The sequence below is a fragment of the Gouania willdenowi genome, chromosome 24 (genome assembly GCF_900634775.1).
Source record: "Gouania willdenowi chromosome 24, fGouWil2.1, whole genome shotgun sequence".
In the NCBI taxonomy this organism is placed as follows: Eukaryota; Metazoa; Chordata; class Actinopteri; order Blenniiformes; family Gobiesocidae; genus Gouania; species Gouania willdenowi.
Window position 1 is genome coordinate 20,195,144 of NC_041066.1, and position 22,229 is coordinate 20,217,372.

At 37.7% G+C, this 22,229-nt stretch overlaps 1 protein-coding gene across 1 annotated transcript in view; it reads right to left on the reverse strand.

Annotated features, from left to right (window-relative positions):
• Window positions 1-28: 28 nt before the first annotated feature.
• The window catches only part of mia3 (MIA SH3 domain ER export factor 3), a 24,457-nt gene continuing 2,256 nt past the window's right edge, over window positions 29-22,229 (reverse strand). The window contains 29 exon segments of the mRNA XM_028440319.1: window positions 29-746; window positions 1,634-2,024; window positions 3,715-3,771; window positions 3,879-3,925; window positions 4,007-4,069; window positions 5,213-5,326; window positions 5,551-5,636; window positions 6,352-6,419; window positions 6,505-6,540; window positions 6,619-6,781; window positions 6,913-7,051; window positions 7,134-7,224; window positions 7,307-7,359; window positions 7,930-8,014; window positions 8,105-8,227; window positions 8,306-8,410; window positions 8,495-8,566; window positions 8,655-8,765; window positions 8,882-8,959; window positions 9,037-9,125; window positions 9,599-9,620; window positions 9,733-9,864; window positions 14,727-14,860; window positions 16,407-16,733; window positions 18,150-18,646; window positions 18,648-18,756; window positions 18,759-20,133; window positions 20,243-20,329; window positions 20,976-21,109. Of these exon segments, the coding sequence (XP_028296120.1) occupies window positions 517-746; window positions 1,634-2,024; window positions 3,715-3,771; window positions 3,879-3,925; window positions 4,007-4,069; window positions 5,213-5,326; window positions 5,551-5,636; window positions 6,352-6,419; window positions 6,505-6,540; window positions 6,619-6,781; window positions 6,913-7,051; window positions 7,134-7,224; window positions 7,307-7,359; window positions 7,930-8,014; window positions 8,105-8,227; window positions 8,306-8,410; window positions 8,495-8,566; window positions 8,655-8,765; window positions 8,882-8,959; window positions 9,037-9,125; window positions 9,599-9,620; window positions 9,733-9,864; window positions 14,727-14,860; window positions 16,407-16,733; window positions 18,150-18,646; window positions 18,648-18,756; window positions 18,759-20,133; window positions 20,243-20,329; window positions 20,976-21,109 (5,018 nt within the window). The 3' untranslated portion in view covers window positions 29-516.

Sequence of the window (22,229 nt, forward strand, 5' to 3'; positions counted from 1 at the left end):
ATGTAGGAAGTAAACCTCCATAACCACCAACTGTTTAACATTCTTTATTATTAAAAGCTCTACTGACATAGTAAAATAAGTTATACATCTGGCCATCAATTTACACATTTTGCTTTTCAGTTGGTATTAAAGCAACCCTTTAGGAGGGGGGGAAATAAAATAAAATCATGGTTTACCTGAAATGTTAAAATCGAAACCTCCCTCGTTTCTTCTTTTAAAATAATTTCCACAGGAAATGACGATAAAAACATTCACCCTTTGAAAATAATGTGTTGCTTAAAAAACAAAAAAACAATTGTCATAAATGAAATTCCTGGGTTATTGCACGAAAAACTTTTTTTTTTTTTTAAATTGGTGGCTTTTGATTTCAGACAATTACAGATCTTTTCATTTGTGGACCATCATTTTCCAAACGTTACTTTATTTTTCGGAGCAGAAATGTAAGAAAATCATGACCTATATTTGGACTGGGATTCAGTAAAGTTTAAAGTCCTCAGCTGGAGCTGCTGGTACTGATTAAGGCGTGACCTTTGCTGGTCTTGCTGAGTCCTGAGACGCCACCTGCAGTTCGGGCGCCACGTGAGCGCCACCCGCCGAGTTCTGGAGCGCATTAGCGTGACTGTAATTGTCCCTGGGGTGTGCGGGGTGGGATGGGGGGGCACCTGGAGGCAGGTAGTCACGTTGTCCTTGGAAGCGCACGTCGGGAGGAGGGACGGGTGGACGCGGACCCACAAACCCACGGAGATCTAAACAGGACGACACACAGGCAGAGAAAAGGAGACGTTTTATACAAATGTTTAATAAGCTTCCTTTAAGGTTTCACACAAAATAAAAACCTTTGATTAGACTCCTGCTTTAGGTTTTGGCATCTAAAAGATGATTTAGGAAGGAAAAGGAGTTCTTTTAGAGAACATTTGTCAAACTCGAGTCCTGGGGGTCAAAACTGGCCCTTAAAGCATACAATTAATTTATTATTGTGTAAATTACCAGAAATAAAAAAATTACTTGTGGGTTTTACAGTTTTACCATGCGTATCACATGACTGGCATAAAGTTTTTTAAATCAATAATTTTGAGTATTCTTCTGTCATATTCTGAATTTTTGTTGTCAAATTGTGTGTTTTTGTATTTTCTTGTCATTTTGGATAATTTTGTCAACAGTTTCTATATCTTTGGAGCTATTTTTAGTATTGTTTTTTTTTGTAGTCATTTGTTTAAGTGGTTGTTGTGTCTGTCTTTGTTGTCGTTTTAGGTTTTATTTTGTGTACTTTTGGAATTTTGTGTACTTTGCATTTTGCTGCTGATTTGTGTGTTTTGGGAGTTATTTTGTGTATTATGTTGGGCTTCATATTCCTTCCAAATTCTTGAATAATAATTTTTGGGAATTTGCTTTGGAGGCCGCCAAAGATTAGACTGAGAGCCACATGTGGCCCCTGGGCCGCCAGTTGCCCATGTTTGGCATTAGGACCATCTTTGGTTAAAATTCTGTCTAAATTTTAAAAGTACTTTTGACGTAATCCTGCAAACAATATAAATATGACCTCATCGACAGGTCATATTTACAATATTTGTTTTTATCAGCTCAGTACTGTACAACTCTTTTCAAAAACCAAATAAGCAGCTTTATTTGATACCGTGTGGTGGAGGCATCGGACCGAAGTGATGAGGGGGACGGAAGTGAGGAGGCGGCGGACCCCGAGGATCCATGCCGTGTCCAGGACCAAGCCTCGGGTGGAACGCGTGTCCATTAGAAGGTCGTGGCCCCATGTCTCCACCCACTGGTGCAGGAAGTGGCATGCCTGGATACCCATTGGCTGGCAGGGGTGGACCATGCATTGGAGGAGGAGGGGCGCCGGGTGGGAGGTGGTAAGGACCCGGGCGAGGTGGCGGTCTGTAGGATCCTGGTGGAGGCAGACGGACATGGGGCCCGGGACGAAGCATTGGATCGTGGGGGCCGGGTGGGGGTCCCTGTCCCATGGGGCCTGGAGAGTCCCTGATTGGTGACGCCAGAAACGATCCCGGACCCTGAAGAAGACGGAGACGTGTCATTAGTTTAATAATCTACCTAAAATATTCAGATCCAATGCAGTCAAACCATCGACCAACCAAACACGCTTTCCTTCAAAATAAGACGTGCATTCAGGTGAATCAGATGAGTCGTGCACACACACACACACACACATCATTTTATGGAAAAAACAAACCACTCAAACCTGCTACACCTTAAACCAGTATTTTTCAACCTTGGGGTCGTGACCCCATGTGGGGTCTTGTTCTTATCTATTAAGCTGCTTATTCTTATCTATATATATTCTTATCTATTAACTATACATGTTAATTTTTATATAAATTATTTGAGCGCTACAAGATGACTTTCTTGTAATTAGCATTATATAAATAAAGTTGAATCATTATTAAATTATTTTATAATTAAAACGCAATTTTAAACAACTGTATTCTAAAGCAGCGATTCTCAACTGGTGGGTGGGTTGCAGACAGCTGTTCAAAAATAAATAAATACTTAATATCTCATGTTGGACTTTTCTTTTAAAAGGCATGCTGTGAAATGCATGTTGCACAGGAAAATATATAGATGTATGTTCTAAAAAAGATGATATATATATATATGTGTGTTTTCAACAGCTATTTTTTAAAAACTAAATTTGGTTGGTTGAATTCTAAAAAAAAAAAGTGGGTCGCAATTTAATGACCCTGGCAAAATGTGGGTCCCAGGATTAGATTAGACCAGTTTAGAACCTTTAGTCTCAACTCTCACTTTCTCAAATATAAATCTAGTTAAATCTAGAGTTTTTGCATTTCCTGAAGAAAATGCAAGTGAGGATGCAGGTGCTGGCCCGCGTTGCACTGCATTAGCATAATATTAGCTAGCTTTAGTATTAACCTAGCATTAATCTAACTATAGCACCATTTTAGGATTTGCACTAATCTAGCATGAATATTACCTTAGCATTAACACTAACCAAGTATTAACATTAACCTAGCATTAGCAGTAGCCTAGTAATTACATGAATCTAGCATTAGCACTAACATAGGTTGATAATACTTGGTTAGTGTTAATGCTAAGGTAATATTCATGCTAACAACAGCATTAACATTAACCTAGTATTAGCAGTAGCCTAGTAAATACAGAACATTCATCAAGCATTAGCACTAACATAGCATTTGCATAAAAATAGCATTATCCTAACATTAGCAAATTTGAATAAAGTTTAAAAGTTACTAATTACAAAAAGTACAAGCATAAATCTAGGCAACTTTCTTAATGTTTTGAGAACTTATTTGTCAAAATTGGACAAATGGTGAAAGAGTTAAAGACCGACGGAAGAAAACCGATAGTGAGGATATCTCCAGCATCCTCACTAAGAAAATGCAGTATAAAAATGTTCGAGCTGGCGCAATTTCCCACTAATATTGGCTGCTCCGTATCTTTAACACAGTATTAGAAACATAATCAAAAACTAATTCTGGAATAAAAAAATATCAAAAGATATCAAAATGGGGTCACGACCCAAAAAAGGTGGGGAACCATTGCCTTAAACACACACTTTGCAAATCGTGGAAAACGCATTCAGTGAAGAGTCGCCCAGAACATGTTCCATCAGCCCCAGACAAACAAAACCACCTTCAGTTTCCTTTTGGGTAGGGGAGGGGGGAAGTGCATGAGTACACCTGCACAACGTGCATCTATACTCACTGCCTCTGAACTCTCAGTGGAGGCCTCGGCTTTTATCTGTGGATCTACATCTTGTGTCTGTTTAAGAGCGACAACATATACACAGCAGAGACGTATTCAGGAGCTCTGGAGTCTAATGATGACCTGGGACGTGTCGCAAACATTAGGGAATGAGAAAAACTTACTGTTCCGTCCAGGTTGGCTGGAGAAGAGCTGCGAGGACCCGACATGTCTGTAGGGAGAACATGCAGAAGAAGAAGAACGTCAAAATCACACGCTTTCAATTCTAACCCACGTCCAGAAAGTCACCTACCCATCCCAGGTATGTGTTTGTTTTCAACGTAACGACCATGTGGATCAGATGGAGGTCGAGGACCTGAAAGGACATGAAATCACAATATTTCATCAACACCTGTGGGATTATTTAAAGTCGCCGTAAAGGGTTTGAAATCCAGATTATTAGAGATGGTTAAACAAACTCCTGAAGATGATGCTTCTCAAACGCAGCTGTGCTCTCAACTGGTAGAACGAGTGTGGGCTCCAAACTTCTGATTTAAATCCATTATTTAACATGACAAAGAAAATATAATCATCTTTTTTCCTCTTAAACCATGCATGGATGAAACGTTTGTGAAACAAAATTTTAGGACAAAATAATCCCTTAAACCAGTGGTTCTCAACCCTTTAAGCCTGAGAAACCCCCCAAAAATCCTTGTTTTAATCAGAAATAACGTGGGTAATATGTAATAAAACTGAAATGGGGTTATAAAAACCCCAGAAATTGGTTAAAAGTTGAAAAAACAGACAGAAAAACTGGTGAAAGGGGTAAAAAGAGTCAATGTAGGCTTAAAAGTGTCAGAAATGTAATTTAAGAAGTTGGAACAATTAGTTTCAACTGAATTTGGCAAAAATAAGCATGAAATATGGTGAAAAGAGGTTAAAAGTGACAATAATAAGTCAACATGTGCAACATTAGGTGGTGGAAAGGGTTTATAAGTGCCAAAAATGTCTTAAAAGTGGAAAAGAAATGTGCTGAAAAGATTGATGGAGAAGTGGCAGAAATGGGAGTAATGTAGCAAAAATGCATTAAAAGGAGCAACATGGCAAGAAAAGAGTTGAAAAAAGGTTAAAATATGGCAGGATTTGTGAAGTAGCAGAAAAAGGGTAAAAATAAGCAGAAATTGGCTAAAATAAATATTGCTAGTTTCTTGACAGCATCTGGCAAACCCCTCCCAGTGTCTCGAACCCAAATGGGGTCCTGACCCCAAGGTTGAGAACTCCTGCCTCAAAACAACAACCAAAAAATACAGGGTGAAATACATATTGACAGCAGAGGAATATAACTTCCCAATAGCTGACATGCAAGCACAGGTACCAGGAGGATGCAGGAAGAAAGGAGGAAAAAAGTAAAATGCTGGAACGAAAAAACAAGAATGAAGAAAGAAGAAGTCTGAAGGTCATGAAGTCGGGTTGTAGCGGCGGAATGAGGAAGAAGGCCAAATATTTCACTGGAACTCACCATACGGGTCAATTCTTCGCCCGACCGGGGCAGAGGGAGGGCGTCTAGGACCTTCTATCATTATAGGAGGGGAGGGTGCCCCCCCACTGACAGGAGAGGGTCCGTATGAGTCGCCTGTTACGACCAAGCATCAGTTTACACAGAGCAAAGAGAACAAATGAGAGAGAACGCAAACTGTGTCATGTCCTCAATCATTCTCTATTCATTCAGGGTCAAAGGGATTTGTTAAAAAAAAACAAAAAAAAAAAAACATCAATGTCGGTATTCCCACTGGAAGACCTGTGGGATAAAAACTGTTCCCCTGAAAGGAAAAGTAAAGAAATGCTGGGAGTGCTTACCCTGACGGAGGACTGCAGGCTGCCCTGAGTTTGGCCTGAAGAGAGGAGCACGACGCTCGTTCAGCTGGGAGGTGAGCACGGCCAGTCTGTAACAAGAGAGGGAAACTGGTTACTTACCGGAAGGAGAGCAGTGAGGCTTCAACTAGAATATTTATCTAATGTGACCCCATGTAGGGTCGCCTGAAATGTCAAGTAATTGGTAGTAAAAAAAACACATCACTGATTAAAATTTTCTTTTAATTATTTTTTAAATACACATCACACACAAAATATTAAATTCTATATCTTGTACTTTCACTTCCTCAAATATCAATCTAGTTAAAATAAAATGCAGTATAAAAATATCTGAGGTGGTGCACTTGTCACCTGGCTACTCTGTATTTGTAACACACTTTAATAAACATGATCAAAAACTAATTCTAAATTTTAAAAAATGTCTCTGGGGCACTTGGACATTTGTGGTATCAATACGGGGTCACAACCTAAAAAAGGTTGTGACCCCGTCACTTTACACTTTTCTGTTTCGTCTTTCCCTGGAGGGAAGTTTTCTAAAATCGTACAGGTTTAATTGTGCATATTTAATGCAATTCTCACATTTTCTAGACTTTTAATCAGCCAATTTACGATCAAAAATACCGTGATATTGTCCTAAAACATGAATGTGAGGCATTTCCATCTCATTTTTGTCAGAGTCAGATTGCTTTCCAACTTATACCATTATACATTAAGTTTTAGCTTCACTGATCAACACTACAAACACCAAAGATCCATTAGTTTGTGACTCTTTTCTGCCTCACTCACTTTTCACGAAGCTTTGATGAATCCATCTTTTCTTGATTTAGTGCACGCTCAGCATTACGAGCATTCACCTGCAATCAATCAAAGAAGAACAAAGATGTTTTAACTTCAACATAAATCCTTAATGGCCGTTTGATCTTTATGAACAAAACTTACCCAATTTGTGTGAGTTTTGTTTTCTTGTTCTTTGATCTAAACAGAAAAAGAGAGCAGAAGCTTTTATTTTGAAGTGTATTTGAATGGAATGCATTTGTTAACGTGAGCACGTACCTGTTCCTTGTAGACCTGCTCAGTCTTCTTCATCTGCTCCTCCATCTCATTAATGCGCTGCCTCAGCACTTTCACCTGCTCTTCGGCCTCCACAGCTTTTCCCCCGACCTCCGACAGCAGGTTTTCTTTGCTGCGCCGCTCCAGCTCCTCCTTTGTTAATCTCCTGCAGAGCCACAGAAACCATCCTTCAGAAAAAACTCACCTCCTCTGTGCAATGTCAGTTTACACATTGGTATTCATCCCATTTCAGCCATTCCAACACTACAAAAAGAGACAAACATGAGCTGAACTTACTGCTGCAGAGCGTTTTCCTTCTGCTGGTACATTTCAACCATGATTTCGTTTTTCTGTTGGAGGATCTTGAACTGGTTTTCAACGTGGCTCTTCTCACTTTTAATGGTGGCGATGGCGTGTTCCAGCTCCTGGTGTTGTTCTGTTAGAATATAAAAAAAAAATAGGTGTCTGAGATACAGAAAGCCTTTCACACACATACACAGGTTCCTCCTGACAAACACCTTCCAGTGCATTTCTAAACTTCTCCTCCTTCAGCAGTTTTGTCATGAAACGATCGCGCTCTTCTTCTACTACGCTGAGCGTGGTCTGGACCTAGGACACATTTAGAGACAATAATAAGCATTAGAAAACGTGCAGATCAAACCCATAGTGACCTTTAAAATAATACTGTTACCCTGGAAACATCCATCATTTGTTTGATTCGGTTCTTTATGGCTGTTCTCTTATCTGGAAAAGAAACAAACATGCTGTACTCAATAACTGCTTATATTAAATATTAGCATAGGGGATAAAGGAGTCCATCACAGCTTGCTCCTGGTACAAACAATTAAATCTCTCTCCTTGGGATGGGTACCAAATAAGTTACTTTGTTAGTTACCGACCCGATTTCTTCAATTCTACCTGGTACCAATTCACGTAAAATTCATGTTTCGGTATATTAACGCATCCTTGTGACACTGAGGGAGTGCTAGAGTAGGCGATTTCCCATGCAGTACCTGAACACAACAGCAGTAGTTAAATTATGGCTCTGCTTTTTAAAATGTGATACAGACAGAGCCCCTGCTGAACCCCCGCTCCACACAGACACATGGCTGTGGCACACAAACAGATGGTTTAATTTTATTATTTATCATTAATTACAAGACAAAAGTACCAAAAACTGGTACCGTTGAGTACCGATACTGATTCACAGGTATCGAGCATCGGTTCAAATGTGAAAGGTACCCATTCCCAACTCTCTCCTCAGGTCTTCTGGTTAATTCCTTGTATTATAAATGAGTGATTATTTTGACTCACCTGGTGTTTCCCCGTTTGCTAAAGCTATGGTTTCCCCTTTTTGTGCATCACAAGCTTCCAAGTCTGTCAAGAGCTCAGAGAGAACCTGTCAGCAAACGTCACAAATGGACTCAAGTCACGATTTCAATAAAAGCCCAAAACCAGAGACATAATAAATCTGTTAATGAAAACCAACCTCCACGTTGTGATCTTTGAGCACCACAGAGTCCTCCAGCTCTTTCTGGGACTTTTGATACTCTTTGATCTTCTCGTTGAGCTCTGTGTGTTTCTCCTCCCAGCCTTTGATGGTGGATTTCAGCTGGAATGTTCAGCGAGGTTAGAAAAAGGAATAAATGCAGAACACGTCCATGTTTCACTCCTGCAATGTTTCCCCTACCGTTTTGTTTTCTTCCTTTAATGCGGAGAATTCTTTATTGAGGCATTTGTGCTGAACATTACGAGCATCTTCTCTGATTTTGGCCTCATCCAGGAGAACTTTTGTCTATTGTTGAAATATTTTATTATCATTAAGTTAATAAATACAGAAATCAATGATCCTGCACTTTGAATAAAGTGTTTGTCTCACCTTTGCCAACGCCTCCTGAATCTTTTTCTTATTCAGCTGCAGCTTCTCGTTGGATTTTTCTAATTTTTCAATCTAAAACACACAAAATCATCTTGAGCATAATTAGACTGAATGGGAAAATAAAAAATCTGAAAGTTTTTATTTTAAAGCATTTACTTACACTGGTTTTATTTTTTTGAGTTTTCGCTCGCTCCTCTTCGAGTAGATTTACATATTTTTTCTTTTCCTTAGAAATCTGCTCTTTCAATGTTTCTGCCTCGGACACTTTACTCTGCAAAATACAAGAAATGAAGGTATTCACCAACTTCTTTTATTTTCAAAAAAAAAAAACAAAAACAAAAACAAAAAACACTTATATATTATTATATTTATGTTTCTTGAGCCCACCTCAAGATCCTGCATCTTTTTCATTGTACAGTGTACTGTATCGTCAGATTGTTTTTGATGATCTTTCAGTTGTTCAGTCTAAACAACAAACAGAATAATAAACATGTTTAACATTTAAATAAATAAAAAAAAATGAAATCAGTGCAGATTCTCACCCGTTTCCGGAGCTCAGACATTTTTGCCAGTGCTTCAGTTTTCTCTCGTTTGAGCGCCTGGATTTGTTCTGCCAGACGTTTGTCATCCACTTTACACACACACAAAAAAATAAAAAATACAGTTTTTACTATAATAATAAGAATAAGAAATACTTTACTTTTCCCAGGGGGGAATTACTCATGTGACAAGGGCTTGAGAAATATTACAAATGAAAAGAATAAACACAAAAGAAAGAAAAAAAGAAAGACACACAAAAGAAACAAAACAGGAAAGAAATACACATGAAAGACAGAAAGAAAGAAACACAAAAGAAAGAAATAAAGAAAGAAAAAAATAAACATGAAAGGAAGAAAGAAAGAAACACAAAAGAAAGAAATAAAGAAAAAAAAAATAAACAGGAAAGAAAAAAATAAACATGAAAGGAAGAAAGAAAGAAAAATGAAACATGAAAGAAAAAACGAAAGAAAAAGTAAAAGACTGTCAATTAAATAAGGAATAAATACAGGTGCACACATTACAGTAGAAAACATAAAAATAAAATAATAATAAGTTGAAGCTTACCAAGATACTCTCTCTTCTTTACCTAAACAAATGCAATAAGCAAACGTTAGATAGAGGTTTCCGTAAATTCTTTACTTTTGACACTGTTTCACATATAATTGGAGCAGTGATGAAATAAGCAACATGCCACTTACTGCCAGCACCATGTTCCAGAAGAACAGGGTTAAGGTCACGACTCCCACTAAAACTGTGACGACCACAGCTTGCCAAGGACAACCAAACAAAGTCTCTCCTGGCTTCCACTCATCTGGCAGTAACGAAATCATCTACAACAGACGGAGAGATGTTCACAGTGAGGAAGAAAAATCAATCATGGATTTATTTACAGGGAGTTTTCAACTAATGCTGCATGGAATGTAGGATTTATCATTTTATTCTCATAGTGAATGCACAGTACATTCATGTTTCTCAGCAACAGTAAAAAAAACAAGTGGATAGAACGTGACATTAACAGCAATATAGAAAGGAAAAAATAAAATAAAAAGGTATTAATCTAGATCAGAGGAGGTTAAAGAGAAGTTACAAAGCAGTTAGAATTCTAATTTTTAAATAAATCATTTATTAAATTGAATGTGTGAATAGACTTTTTATTGATTAATTTGATGGATTCTATGTAATATTTTTACTCAATGCTTAATGTTGTAAAGCAGAGGTAGGCAATTGTTCAACAATGTGAAACTAATTACAATCATAAAATCAAACTTATGTGTTAAAATTCAAGACTTTTCAAACATTGATTTAAGACATTTTAATGACAATTAAAGCCTTATTTCTAGATTCATGAATTTAATGCCTTTTAAGACTTTTTAAGGAACCGCGGGAACCCTGTTAATGAGACGTGTTAATTAAGAAGCTGTGGTAAATTGAGTTTTAATTTAAAAGGCCAGTCAGAAGTAGGAGTGTGACGATATCTCGATACGGCAATATATCACAATATTTTTTCACATGATCGATTATGGATATGCTCGCGCTTTTTTTTTTGCAAAACCTTTTCAGCTTTTTCCCTCAAATGTGCAGGTAGGTTTTCACAGAAATTTTGTTACCGTTTGTTGAAGGAACCAATATATTGTTTACTGGAATATTGCACTATAATGGTGTCACTGGTAAGAAAGACCCTCGTTTTTGTTAACAGAAAGCACTATTGGAGATACTTATTCTTTTACATTGGTATGTTGACAGGTATTTACAGAAATGTAGCACTAAAATAGTATCACTGTTCATTGGACACTTTTTCAATTTATTGTCTTTCAGAGATATAAAATAAAAACTGTATTTTTTCACTTAATCTTTTTTTTTTCTTATGTCATAGATTATCGCAGATTGATTTCTGACCAATATATCGATAATCGCAGAATCGTCATAGCGTGAGACAATCGTTGTCGTGGGCTTCGTATCACGTATCCAGATTTTCCCACCCCTAGTCAGAAGTGAAAATCTGATTCCCAGTCTGAGTCTGACTGTAATGCTGTCATTTCAATAAGATAAACACATTTTCATGCTAGGGTGATCTAATTCTTTTTCAACCAAGCATGAAATGTTAGCAGATCAACAACTCTGTCTGTTGTAGGCCTTAAACATCAAGTAAGTGCCATCCCCTCATCAATGACGTGGATGATTACCTTTTCACCAGGTAAATAATAACAGACTATGTAATGTGCCAGCAAACTGGATCTGCATGAATCACTCATTATGTATAAAGCCAGTCCAACAAGAATCAAAAGCAAAGTAAAGAGTTGTGATTTGTCTAAAAACTATTTTAAGTATGTATTTAAGCTACATACATTTGCTAACACCAGAATTCACTGGTGGAATACAGGCTTCAGTGTTGGAGTCCTAAGCCTTGTTCACCACTTCATAAAAGAGGTTAACTACACTAAAGAAGGACCATGAGTGAAAAAAGTGATACTAAGATAACTTTAGGGTTATTTTACTACGTATGAGGGAAAAAAAATATGTACACCATCTGCTTGTTCAATGTTCCGTGTCACTTTTTACAAACATACAAAGATAGTGTGGTGTAAATAGCCTAAATGCAGTGTGGTGTATGTGAAGAATTTATTTTTTTACTTTGTGTGAGAACATACATACAAACAAAAGTATCTGATTGCAAATATGTACTAATAATTTAACATTTTATTTCATTTAAATGTAATATCGCAATGGCATATGCTCATTCTTTGTCTTACCTATGACATCATGTGTATGTTTTATTCGAAGGGTTTTACCACATATCAACTCAAGGCCCAAGGGCCAAATCAGGGACCTTTACAACATCAAATTCGGCCCGCTCGAGAAATGAAAACTTATATTTAGTAAATTACAAACTCATTTAGTTTCAGATATTTAAGCCCCTCCAAATACAAAAATTCAATTAAAATCCACAATATTTGCAGAGCTCAGTTTTTCGGATCTCTCAATTTTTCCCAAATCTAGCAAATTTCCCTCAAATTATTCCAGAAAATGTCAACAAATTCCCTAAATCAGGTAAATTTCGGTGAAGATCCTGCAGGGACTGATATAATCATATTTATTCATTTATACGTGGGCACATTAATGTTGACCGCTTATTTTCCAACCTAAAATCTGTGGCCCACTTAAAGCTCAAACTGGTCCATATTTGGCCCATTAACTATAATGAATGTGACACCCCTGGTCAGTACAAATTAATTTTGTTAGGGCATAAAAATAGTAGGACATGTATCAAGATTATGGATAAAATCTACTTGATCAAACTGAGCCAGGGACACGAACCATTCATCATTTTTATGCATTTGTAGAGGCGATCATTGCAAATAGACTATTTCAGGGGTGTCGAACTTATTTTAGTTCAGGAGCCAAATACGGAGAAGTTTGATCTTAAACTGGCCACAGATTTTATGCTGAAAAACAAGTAATTTCAACATTATTGTGCCCTGGTTTGCACTTCTAGATATAAATAAAATACAAAATATATAATAAACTGACAATATCCAAGCAATAAGGGACAGATATCAGTCACGACAGGATCGTCACTTTAAATTTTGTGACCAACTTCTATTTAATTAAGGGAAATGTTCAGCAATAATGAGTTTTTCAACTATTTAACATTAAAAACAACTGCAATCGTGTGCTATAAGCACTGGGAAAACTGTGAGCCCTTGCACATATTTGGTTTCATTTACACAATGATTCATGTTTTCTGTTATTTATTTATTTTCTTTAAACTTTCTCCTGTGGGCCGAACTGGATGGTCTAAAGGGCCGGATTTGGCCCCCGGGCCTTGAGTTAGACACATGTGGACTATTTAATCAGTAATATGAAATACACAAGATGAATGGCAGATGAATGATGGATTGTTGGTGTGGAGAAGAAGGTCATGAGATTAAATCTGGGTTCATTTAGTGTCGTTTTTCCAAGTATGGCTTTAACATTGTATTGGGCAGATTAATCTAACTCAACAAAGCCTTTGTTGTACACAACTCGAACGGTCACAGTATAATCCAACCTGTGGATAACCTTGATATTAATGAAATGCGTCTAATCAAAGCTATATAGGTTAAAGGTGATCAATCAATCAATCAATCTGTTGTTCATGAGGTCCACGTCAATCCCACACCAGCCTTAAAACACGTCAGCAAAGCTCCGACATGTGAATCTAGTCTGACTGCGGTTTCACTTACGTGTTGTACAGCCTTCAACAGGACCACATGAAACCCGTCCGGGTCCACAACAGGCAGGGATAATGGCTCACTCTCCATACTCATAAAAATCGCTCTAAACGCAACGTTGACCAGAGTTAGCTAGCGTGCTAACAGGTTAGCAATCCTTGGTGCGGGTGCAGCTGTGCTAACGTGAGCTAAACGGTTCAATGGATAATAAAAGCGACACACCTGACGTGTCTGGCTGTGACAGCTTTTAAACAGTGTAAACAGGAGAAATGACAGTAAAAGGTGGCTAATGGTGTGCTAAAAGACACATTTAAAACCGATCTATAAAAACAGTAAACATCATCTTAGCTGGCTTTTAAACACAAAACAAAAATATTTGAAGGTTTAGTTCAGCATGAATGCGCGATAAATAAGCTAAAGAGAAACGCGGTGTATATAAAAAGCCGTCATAAAAGGCCTGCTATGCCGGTTGTCCGAGCGGCCACCTCAGCACAGCACCGGTGGTGAACTTCAGCCTTCGCCTCCGTCAACAAGACAGGCGGCGGAATGATGCGTTCACGGACATCACCCACATTTCAGTGTTCATCACAAACCCAACAGATTACTGCACAGCACCAAAACCAACAAGGCACTCCTTGCTTTTTAAAAAGGCGATACTTTCAACATTTCTTTACGGCTGACAGCAAAGGACTACAATCCATGTAGAATGTGACATATTCATTAAGTGTTTTGCCGACACGTTTGAAAAGTACAATTATTCCAACGACACGTGAACATATCGCTTAACCGCTGAGGCTGCAAAGAAGTTCATTTTGGAGGCAAATGTTGATTAGGTTTAGTTTTATTTTTCTGGAGACTTTGGAATTAGAACAGTGTTTTAAACCTTGGGGTCGGGGCCTCATGTGGGGTCACCTGAAATTTAAGTGGGGTCACCTGGAATGTCTAGTAAATGATAAATTACTGATTTGAATTTTTATTTTCTTTATATGACATACTTTTTCAAATTAAAATATACAATTTTAAAGAAAGGTATTCTCCACTTTCACTTTGTCAAATAAAATAATAATAATATGCAGTTAAAAAAAATATCTAACCTGGAACAACTTGTCACTAATCCTGGCTAATCTGTATTTTTTTTAATACAGTATTACAAACATGATCAACCACTAAATTAGAATTTCGTCCATCAGATATATTTTAGTTAGTCTAAATTCAGTTACATAATTTCCCAATGATTATAGCCAACTAAACCATGTTTAACATTAACAATTATTATATTTATGGGAATTCTCGTCGTACCTGTTGCAATGACAATAAAGATATATTCTATTCTACTTTGACAGCAGATATTTTTTCCAGTTTGATTTATATAATCTTTACCAAACCTTGTTTGGAGCATTTTTGTAAAAAAATAAAATAAAATAAATAGATGAACCATGTCATAATGCACAATAAAGTGTTCACCTCAACCAAAAACTTACTATGATCGTCCACTCTGTTGTCTTATTTTTGATCATTGAAATGAGGAGGCCAGCGTTAATCATTCCAGTTGATAATCCTCCAGCATTGTCATCATTTATTTCAGGCACCAGCTCCATTGAATCCAGTGTGGACCCTTGACCAACAACAAAGGTTACAGATTAATCAGCGACACAGACCAAAATCAAATGAGAAAACCTAAATTGACATCGACCATACACAAAAGGAAATCATTTCAGCAAGTTTTGAAATAATAGGTAAGGTTCAGGATTACTATTGCAACAACACATCATCAGTAGGCCAAACATTTATGGCGACGTTGCTTTTTGATCTTTAAGCCATTTTAATGACATTTAAGGCCTTATTTTTAAATTCATGAATTTAATGCCTTTTAAAAAATTTTAAGGATCCGCAGGAACCCTGTGGATTGCTCTCTCAAAATGGCGCATTCACAGCAAACGCGTCAAAAGCGGCAGGTGTACATTCACAATATATGGTGGACGCGTCTAGGGATGTCGGAAATCCCGCTGTGTGGCGCGTTTTGAAACTTTTCGCGCGGTGGACGCTTTTGAAGTGCGTCCGGCGCCTCCAACACGGCCAAAGTTGAGATTGTTGAACATCGCAGCGCGTCGACCAATCAGGAGCGTTCCCCAACCGTGACGTATTCAGAATAATGAGAAGAAGAAAAAAAAAAACACTAACCGGAGACAGATGGACAGGCGCTCTTCTGCTGGAATAGAGCGCCTGTAGTTGGCGTCTGGATAGGAGATGCTAGCGCCAATGCGGGTCAGCAGATTGTCAAACTGGGCACAGGAGAGACGGAAGTAGCGACTCTCGACCGAGCACAGCTCTGGTGAATCCAGAAATGGCGCCGAGGTGCAAATAAACCCTAGCCACTCTCTCAATAATGTGGAGCCGAAGAACGGGAGTTGGAGGGGGCGTGTTCAGCAAGGAACTCCAAACTTTATTCTCCATTCACCCTGGGTGAATTATGAACGTAACTGATCGCCACAATATCATCCATTGTAAGAACACCACCGGCAACAGAGAAGCCCCTCCCTCGAGCATCTTCGACGTTGGCGACAAGTGTCTGTATTCAATGAGCACAAGCGTCCAACTACGAGCGTGAGGCACGATTTTGATGCCCAAACAGGTGTGAACGTACCATAAGGGAAGCATCAAAGCATCTATGATTGCTTACGTGTCCATGCCAGTGAAGAACTCATAAGGATCAAAGCAATCACTAGTGGTTACAGAAGTGGGGTTGTAACCGGAAGGTTGCAGGTTCAAATCCAATGTGGGCCATCACTGTGGGACCTTAAGCAAGTCCCCAAGACCTAATTGCTTCCAGGACTCTCTTGAAATCTCAATGAGAATTTCTTGGTTAAATAAAGGTAAAAAACAAAAAAAAAATCCATATGGATGCATTTTCAATCGATACAAGAATCGCGCAACGTAATATCACCGAATTGATTATTTTCAACACCCCTAATATATATCAATATAGGCAATATTGGAATTTTTTTTATATCCCCAAAATAGAAAACTTGATATATCTAGAATATTGATATATTGCCCTGTTCTAGTTTTTTTTTTTTTGAAAATGTATTTTTCCAACTTGATGGGTTTGAGCATTAGTGCATAAGATTTAAAAGCAGAACAAGTAATCAACGTTCACCAACCTGAGGGAAAGTGCCCAGCGTCGCCACCAAGCCCCATGTCTGAGGGCTTTTCCAGAGTATCTTGTGGAAGACTTTGTAATTCCTCTGGAGCATCCAGATCTAATTGATTGGGCTCGTTTTTGTTGAAGTGTCCGCCATCTCCCTCTACACTGTCTGGTTGAGCAGGGACTTTTTCCGAAACGGTTTGTCCTTCTTCCACCTCAGCTGCTTGAGCCGGTTGATCCATTACGATGAGGTCATCAGTGCTCTCCACCTCAGGGGGGGTTTCAACTGTTTCAGTTCCATTATTATCGTGTGTGTCTTCTTTAACAATTATTTCCTCTTTATCTACAAGGCAAAAAGGCAAAATTAAAGATGTGAGAATAGTCTGTTATGTGGACAGCTGGTTTGCCCAAAAATATCACCAAAAGCGAGTACATAAATTCAATATGTGCAAAGTAACAAGCAGTTTAAAATTAATAAGTCTCGACAAGTGTTGCCTATATAGACTACCCTCTGATAACTCACGTCAAATGTTACCATAATTTCCTTTAGGGGTGTCCTGATACAACCTTTTAACTTCCTATGCAATGCCATTTAAGTATTGACTGATACAGATATAGCTCCAGTACAATAGCATCACAAATCATACATACTTTAAGTACATATTTTATAGTGTGGAATGGTAGAAAAGGCTTGATCAAGTGATATTACTCAGAGAACAACAGTCTGCACTAATAGGGATGGGAGAAACTGACCAATGTTCTTCGCGCATACCGGTGTCACGGTCTGAGTTTACCTCCGTACTGAGATTCTCTTACGATCTCAGGACGTGACTGCTACGTACTGAGATGTACCCATGCTGGATTAGCCATGCACAGATTACTGTACTGATTTAAAAAAAATGCTTAAAACATCACATCAGTCGACCATTGATTAAAAAATAAAAAATAAAAAAAATAAATTGACCAATGATAAAAGAAATATTGTCACGATCAGATTTATATGAATACAACAGCTTATTATTGTAAAGTTACATTAGGTTACTGTTATTTATTGCAATGTATATTATAATCATGTTTTTTTGGAAAATAATTTACCTTTCACCATGAAGAAGATGAACCTGTCTATCCTTTCTTTGTGGCGTTGGAACCTCTCCTGCTTCGTATATTGAGCAGTTGTACATTATTCCGCAAGAAAAGGAACCATTCAGAACTCGTCAAATAACATTAGCTTTGAAATGAAATTTTCAATCTCAGCACAGCGAAAGTAGCAAAACTAACTGAGGAACTAGCAAAAATTCATTTTCCGGTAGTGCGCATGCTCATAATTGATCACAGTATGAGGTAAACTCAGACCGTGACACCGGACCAATATCTATATCGGTTTGGGACACCATTAACTTTCATGGCTCTAAGTGTATAAAATCAGGCATACAGGCAAGCAGATGACTTCAATAAACTAAGGTTGACAAGCTAGCAATTGCACATAAATATTTAAATTGTGTGTACCTAAGATTTGCTCAAAAACACATTGCAGATAGTTTAATCAAAACTTTATATCAGCAACTGCAATACAAAGTGGCAGGTGCAGTGATGTAAAACTCCGCAGGTGACTCCCTAAATGCTTGACGTCAAGCATTAAACTTGGTGAAGTGAGATTCTAGTTATGTTATAAAGAAAGTATCAGGATACCGACACATTTTGGAAAGTTTCATGCTCCTAACGCTGTGGGAACAAGTTTGAGTTAACAAATCTAACCTACCATGGTCATAGTCACTGGATTCCTCTCTTGCCAAAGGTATGCTGTCACTAGCTGTTGAATACTTTTGTCGTAAGCTGAAAGCCAGCTCCTGGATATCATCCAGTAGTTGAGTTTCCTCATCTAAAGCACTTTTGTCCTCAAAGTTATTATTGTCCTGTTCCAGGCCCCGGCTATCAAGCATCTTCTCGACTTCATTCAAGATAGTGCTCTCAGAGGCTTCCAAGATGGCCTCCAGAGCGTCTTCAACTTTTCCTGTCGTGCTCTCATGCGACAGTCGAGTAGCATGAAACTCTGAATCCAGATCAACAAACATTGCTTCGATTCTAAATAGATTGGCCAAGCCGAGGAGCTTTTGAAATCGTTCCATGGTCTCTTCTGTGAAGTGGTCCCTCAGCAGAGTGAGTCTCAGGATGCTGTCGCTGTATTCTGGCTCTGGAGGCGGAACAAAAGGTTGAGCAATTTCAGGCGAAGCGTCGTCATCGTTTGATTGGGATATAAAGAGCGTGTTCATCTTCCAGCAGCTCTTCTTTTCTCAGCATCCTCAACCGGCTTTTCTATAAGCAGTTCCTCTGGTTCCGGTAATCTGAGTGACTGTCTCTACTTTCTAAATCTCTTGTTTCATTGGATGGAACTGATGAGACAAGCTTTGATTGACTTCATTCTCAACATGTTTGAGATTGGAATCATTTGGCTCCCTCTTTTCTGTGGACATATCTAGATTATTTTCAGTATTAGTAACGCTTAACTCTTCTTCTGTCTCTTCTGGGTCTGAACCAGTCTTTATTTCAACACTGCTATTCTCTGTGTGTGCATCATTATCTCCAACTGCCTTGTCCTCTTCTATTTCATGCTCAGTGGGTTTGCTTGATGTTTCAAAATCTGGTGCTTCAGTCTCAGGTCCACCCAAAAAATCTTCCCTACCAGAATCTGCTTTTACATCTAGCTCATCTGCTTGTTTTTCACCATCGTCCTCTCTGTTGTCCCCATCCTCATATTTATCGACCAGTTTCTCAGAGTCAGGGACAGTTTCTGTATCGTCTGTGCTATCAATCGTAAGATCCTCGTGTGTTGGTGTTGGGTTCTTTGGGTGTTGGAAGACTTCATCCAACTCAGGCTCATTCTCTGCTTCCTCCAAATCGGGAGCTGTTTGTGGAGGAGTTATCCTTTCCTCATCCTCATCATCTTCCTCTTCCTCTGAACTCAAATCTTGAGCTGGCGTCCTCTCGCCCCCTGTGACCACTGACAACACGGCATCTCCAAGTGACGACCACATGTTTTCACCAACAGTTTTAATATTGTCCTTGACTTCAGATGGCATCTCTGGTGTTTTTGGAGATTCGACTTCTCCCCCATCAGAGAACGACAGCAGTGGTATTTTCGTTTTACCATCATTGCGATCACGAGGATAATCATCTTCCTTCTCACCTTCATCCTCCTCATCATCTGGAGTCACCTTTCTGGTGATTTCGTCATCTGTAGTAACGGCATCGAATGTCGATCCAAAGGTGGTTTCCAACGCTGGGATTACAAATCCTTCAGAAATGGAGACGGGCTCATTTTCCGTCGGCACAAATGTGATTTCAGAGTCTGTCGGCTCCTCTTTGGGCTCAGTCTTTTGTGACATATCTTCAAGAGCAGACTCAACGGTAGGTTTTTCAACAACTTCTTGTCCAAAAGGTATTTCAAGAGCGTCAGGTATAGCAGCTGTACTGGGCTCAAGCACTTTAGTCGAAGGAGATTCATTCAATGTGTCAACTTCAGGTAAAGAGGCACTTTGATTATGAACATTATCATTCTGCTCGGTCTGGATTTCATCAGTGGTCACTTCTTCTAAAGGTTGTGTTTCTGTTTGTGTGCCCTCTGCTACTTTGGTTTGGTCAGATTTTCCCTCCTCATTCTCCTTATCTGACAACCCAAGGAGAAAATCTACATCGTAGTTTTCAAACTTGTCAAATCCAGTGTCAAAACAGACAAAATCTGTTTCCTAAAAAATAAAAAAAAACATAAATGGAGAACATTAAAAAGTGCATAATGTGCATTTATGTCAGTTAATACAGAATTAATCTTTCTTTAAATCAATTAGTAAGCCATACCTCTGTTGGAACTTCAACTTCTTTTTCAGTATAAACATGATTTACTGAAAGAAGGTCTTTGGGAAAATAACCAAAGTGGCTTCCAACCTAAAAGCAAGAAAATATAATCAGGATTTTTACTACACAGAAGTCAAACCTCAAAAACCAAGTAATAAAACATCCATTTTCTGACCCGATTGCTCCTTTTTAGTGATAAAACAGTTTGATCTAATTCATTTAGAGACATAAAACCCTTCACAAAATAGATTTGAATATGCCTTTTAACCTGGACTAGGCTTCTGCAATCCCAGTACAGGATCACTGCGTAAGGAAATACATATTTACTTCAAAAACAAAACTTCAATAGGTTTTAAAAGAAAAAAGAAAATAAATTTAAAAATGTTTAAAAAGTATTTGCATCGAAAAAGTTTAATATGAAGTCAAACTAACATGTTTTTCTGTCCAAATAGGGTACACATAATAATAATAATCTTTATTTATATAGCTAGAAAGTGCTTTACAGATAGCAAAAACAACAGAAAGACAATGAATGAGGAAATAAAGCGAGAACTACAAAAGAGAAATGTGAGAACAGAACATATTATGATAATAAAAATAACATATTAAATAAAACAAAGTAAAATTAAAAATATTAAGCAATAAAGAGAAATTATACTGTAAGAACTAAAGACAACAAATGTCCTGCCTGTGGCACTGACTTGATTATTGTAAAAATATATATATATATACTTACACTCCAGCCCACAATGTCACTTCTTCTCCCTGACAGTTTGTAATAAACATAGATGGCTTCAGACTTTTGAAATGACAGGAATCGACAATCTGGCCCTTTGAAATCTTTCACAGCCTTTCCCCGACAGAGAAGCACTGCAAACGCCAAAATACCAAGAGTTAGATTGTTTAGTTTTTATTATTTTAAACATACAAACTATCAGACACCTAAACTATTTGGTAACTATGGGGTGCCGATTATAAAGAAGTTGCGAATGCTAAAATAAACAGCAACATTTAGCAACAAACCACATTTAAAAAATGTATGTGAATTCTTTTGTTACCTTTTTTGACCAGATTTACAGCAATATTTGTGAAATTTGGGATATTTATTTTTCTCTTAAATATATTAAATGTTAACTATTAAATCTAAATGTCAAACCTAAATTGTGTTTTCATCAATGAGCTTTAATTTAATTTTATTCTAAATGTCATGGGTGACACTAAATATTTAGCTAATACGCAAATTCACTGGAAGTACCAAAAAAAAAGCTCATTGATGCAAACGCAATTTAGATTTCACATTTAGATTATTATTAAGTTTTTTGTTTTACTTTGTCTGCACATGCTGTCGAATTTAGATTAAATGTAGATTTTATTTAACATTCATATTTAAATATAACCTTGATATTTAAAGGTAACATTTAGATTAATCTTTTTGATTTTGATTTAATAATTCACATTTAGATTTGACATTGACATATTTTTACAAGAAAAGTAAATATCGCAAATTTCACAAATATTGCTGTAAATCTGGTCAAAATAAATAACCAATTCACATCCATTTTTTAAACGTGGTTTGTTTCTAAATGTTGCCGTTTATTTTAGCATGTACCATTTTACAATCGGTGCCCACTGTATGTAACAACGAAAAGAAAAAAAATCTAACCAAATAAAAATCTACAGAAGCCCTAAAGGGCCAGGCTTTTACATTTTTTTCCTCCGTTTTGCCATGATCACGACTTAATTTTCTCGAAATAATGGGAAAATTATCTTGAGATAACAAAACAATAGTGTAGTATGATAAATCATTGCAGGAAACATCATTCCATGTAACAATGTCAGAGGAGCAGCAGCAAATAGATCACCTCATCAGGACTTCAGTTAAGTTAGAAAGACCCAAATAATGTCTCGTTCTAACCGTCATGAGATAGCCAATGAGCTATAAGCTGCAACGAGCTGATTTTCAATACAATTATTGGTCATTTCAGCATTA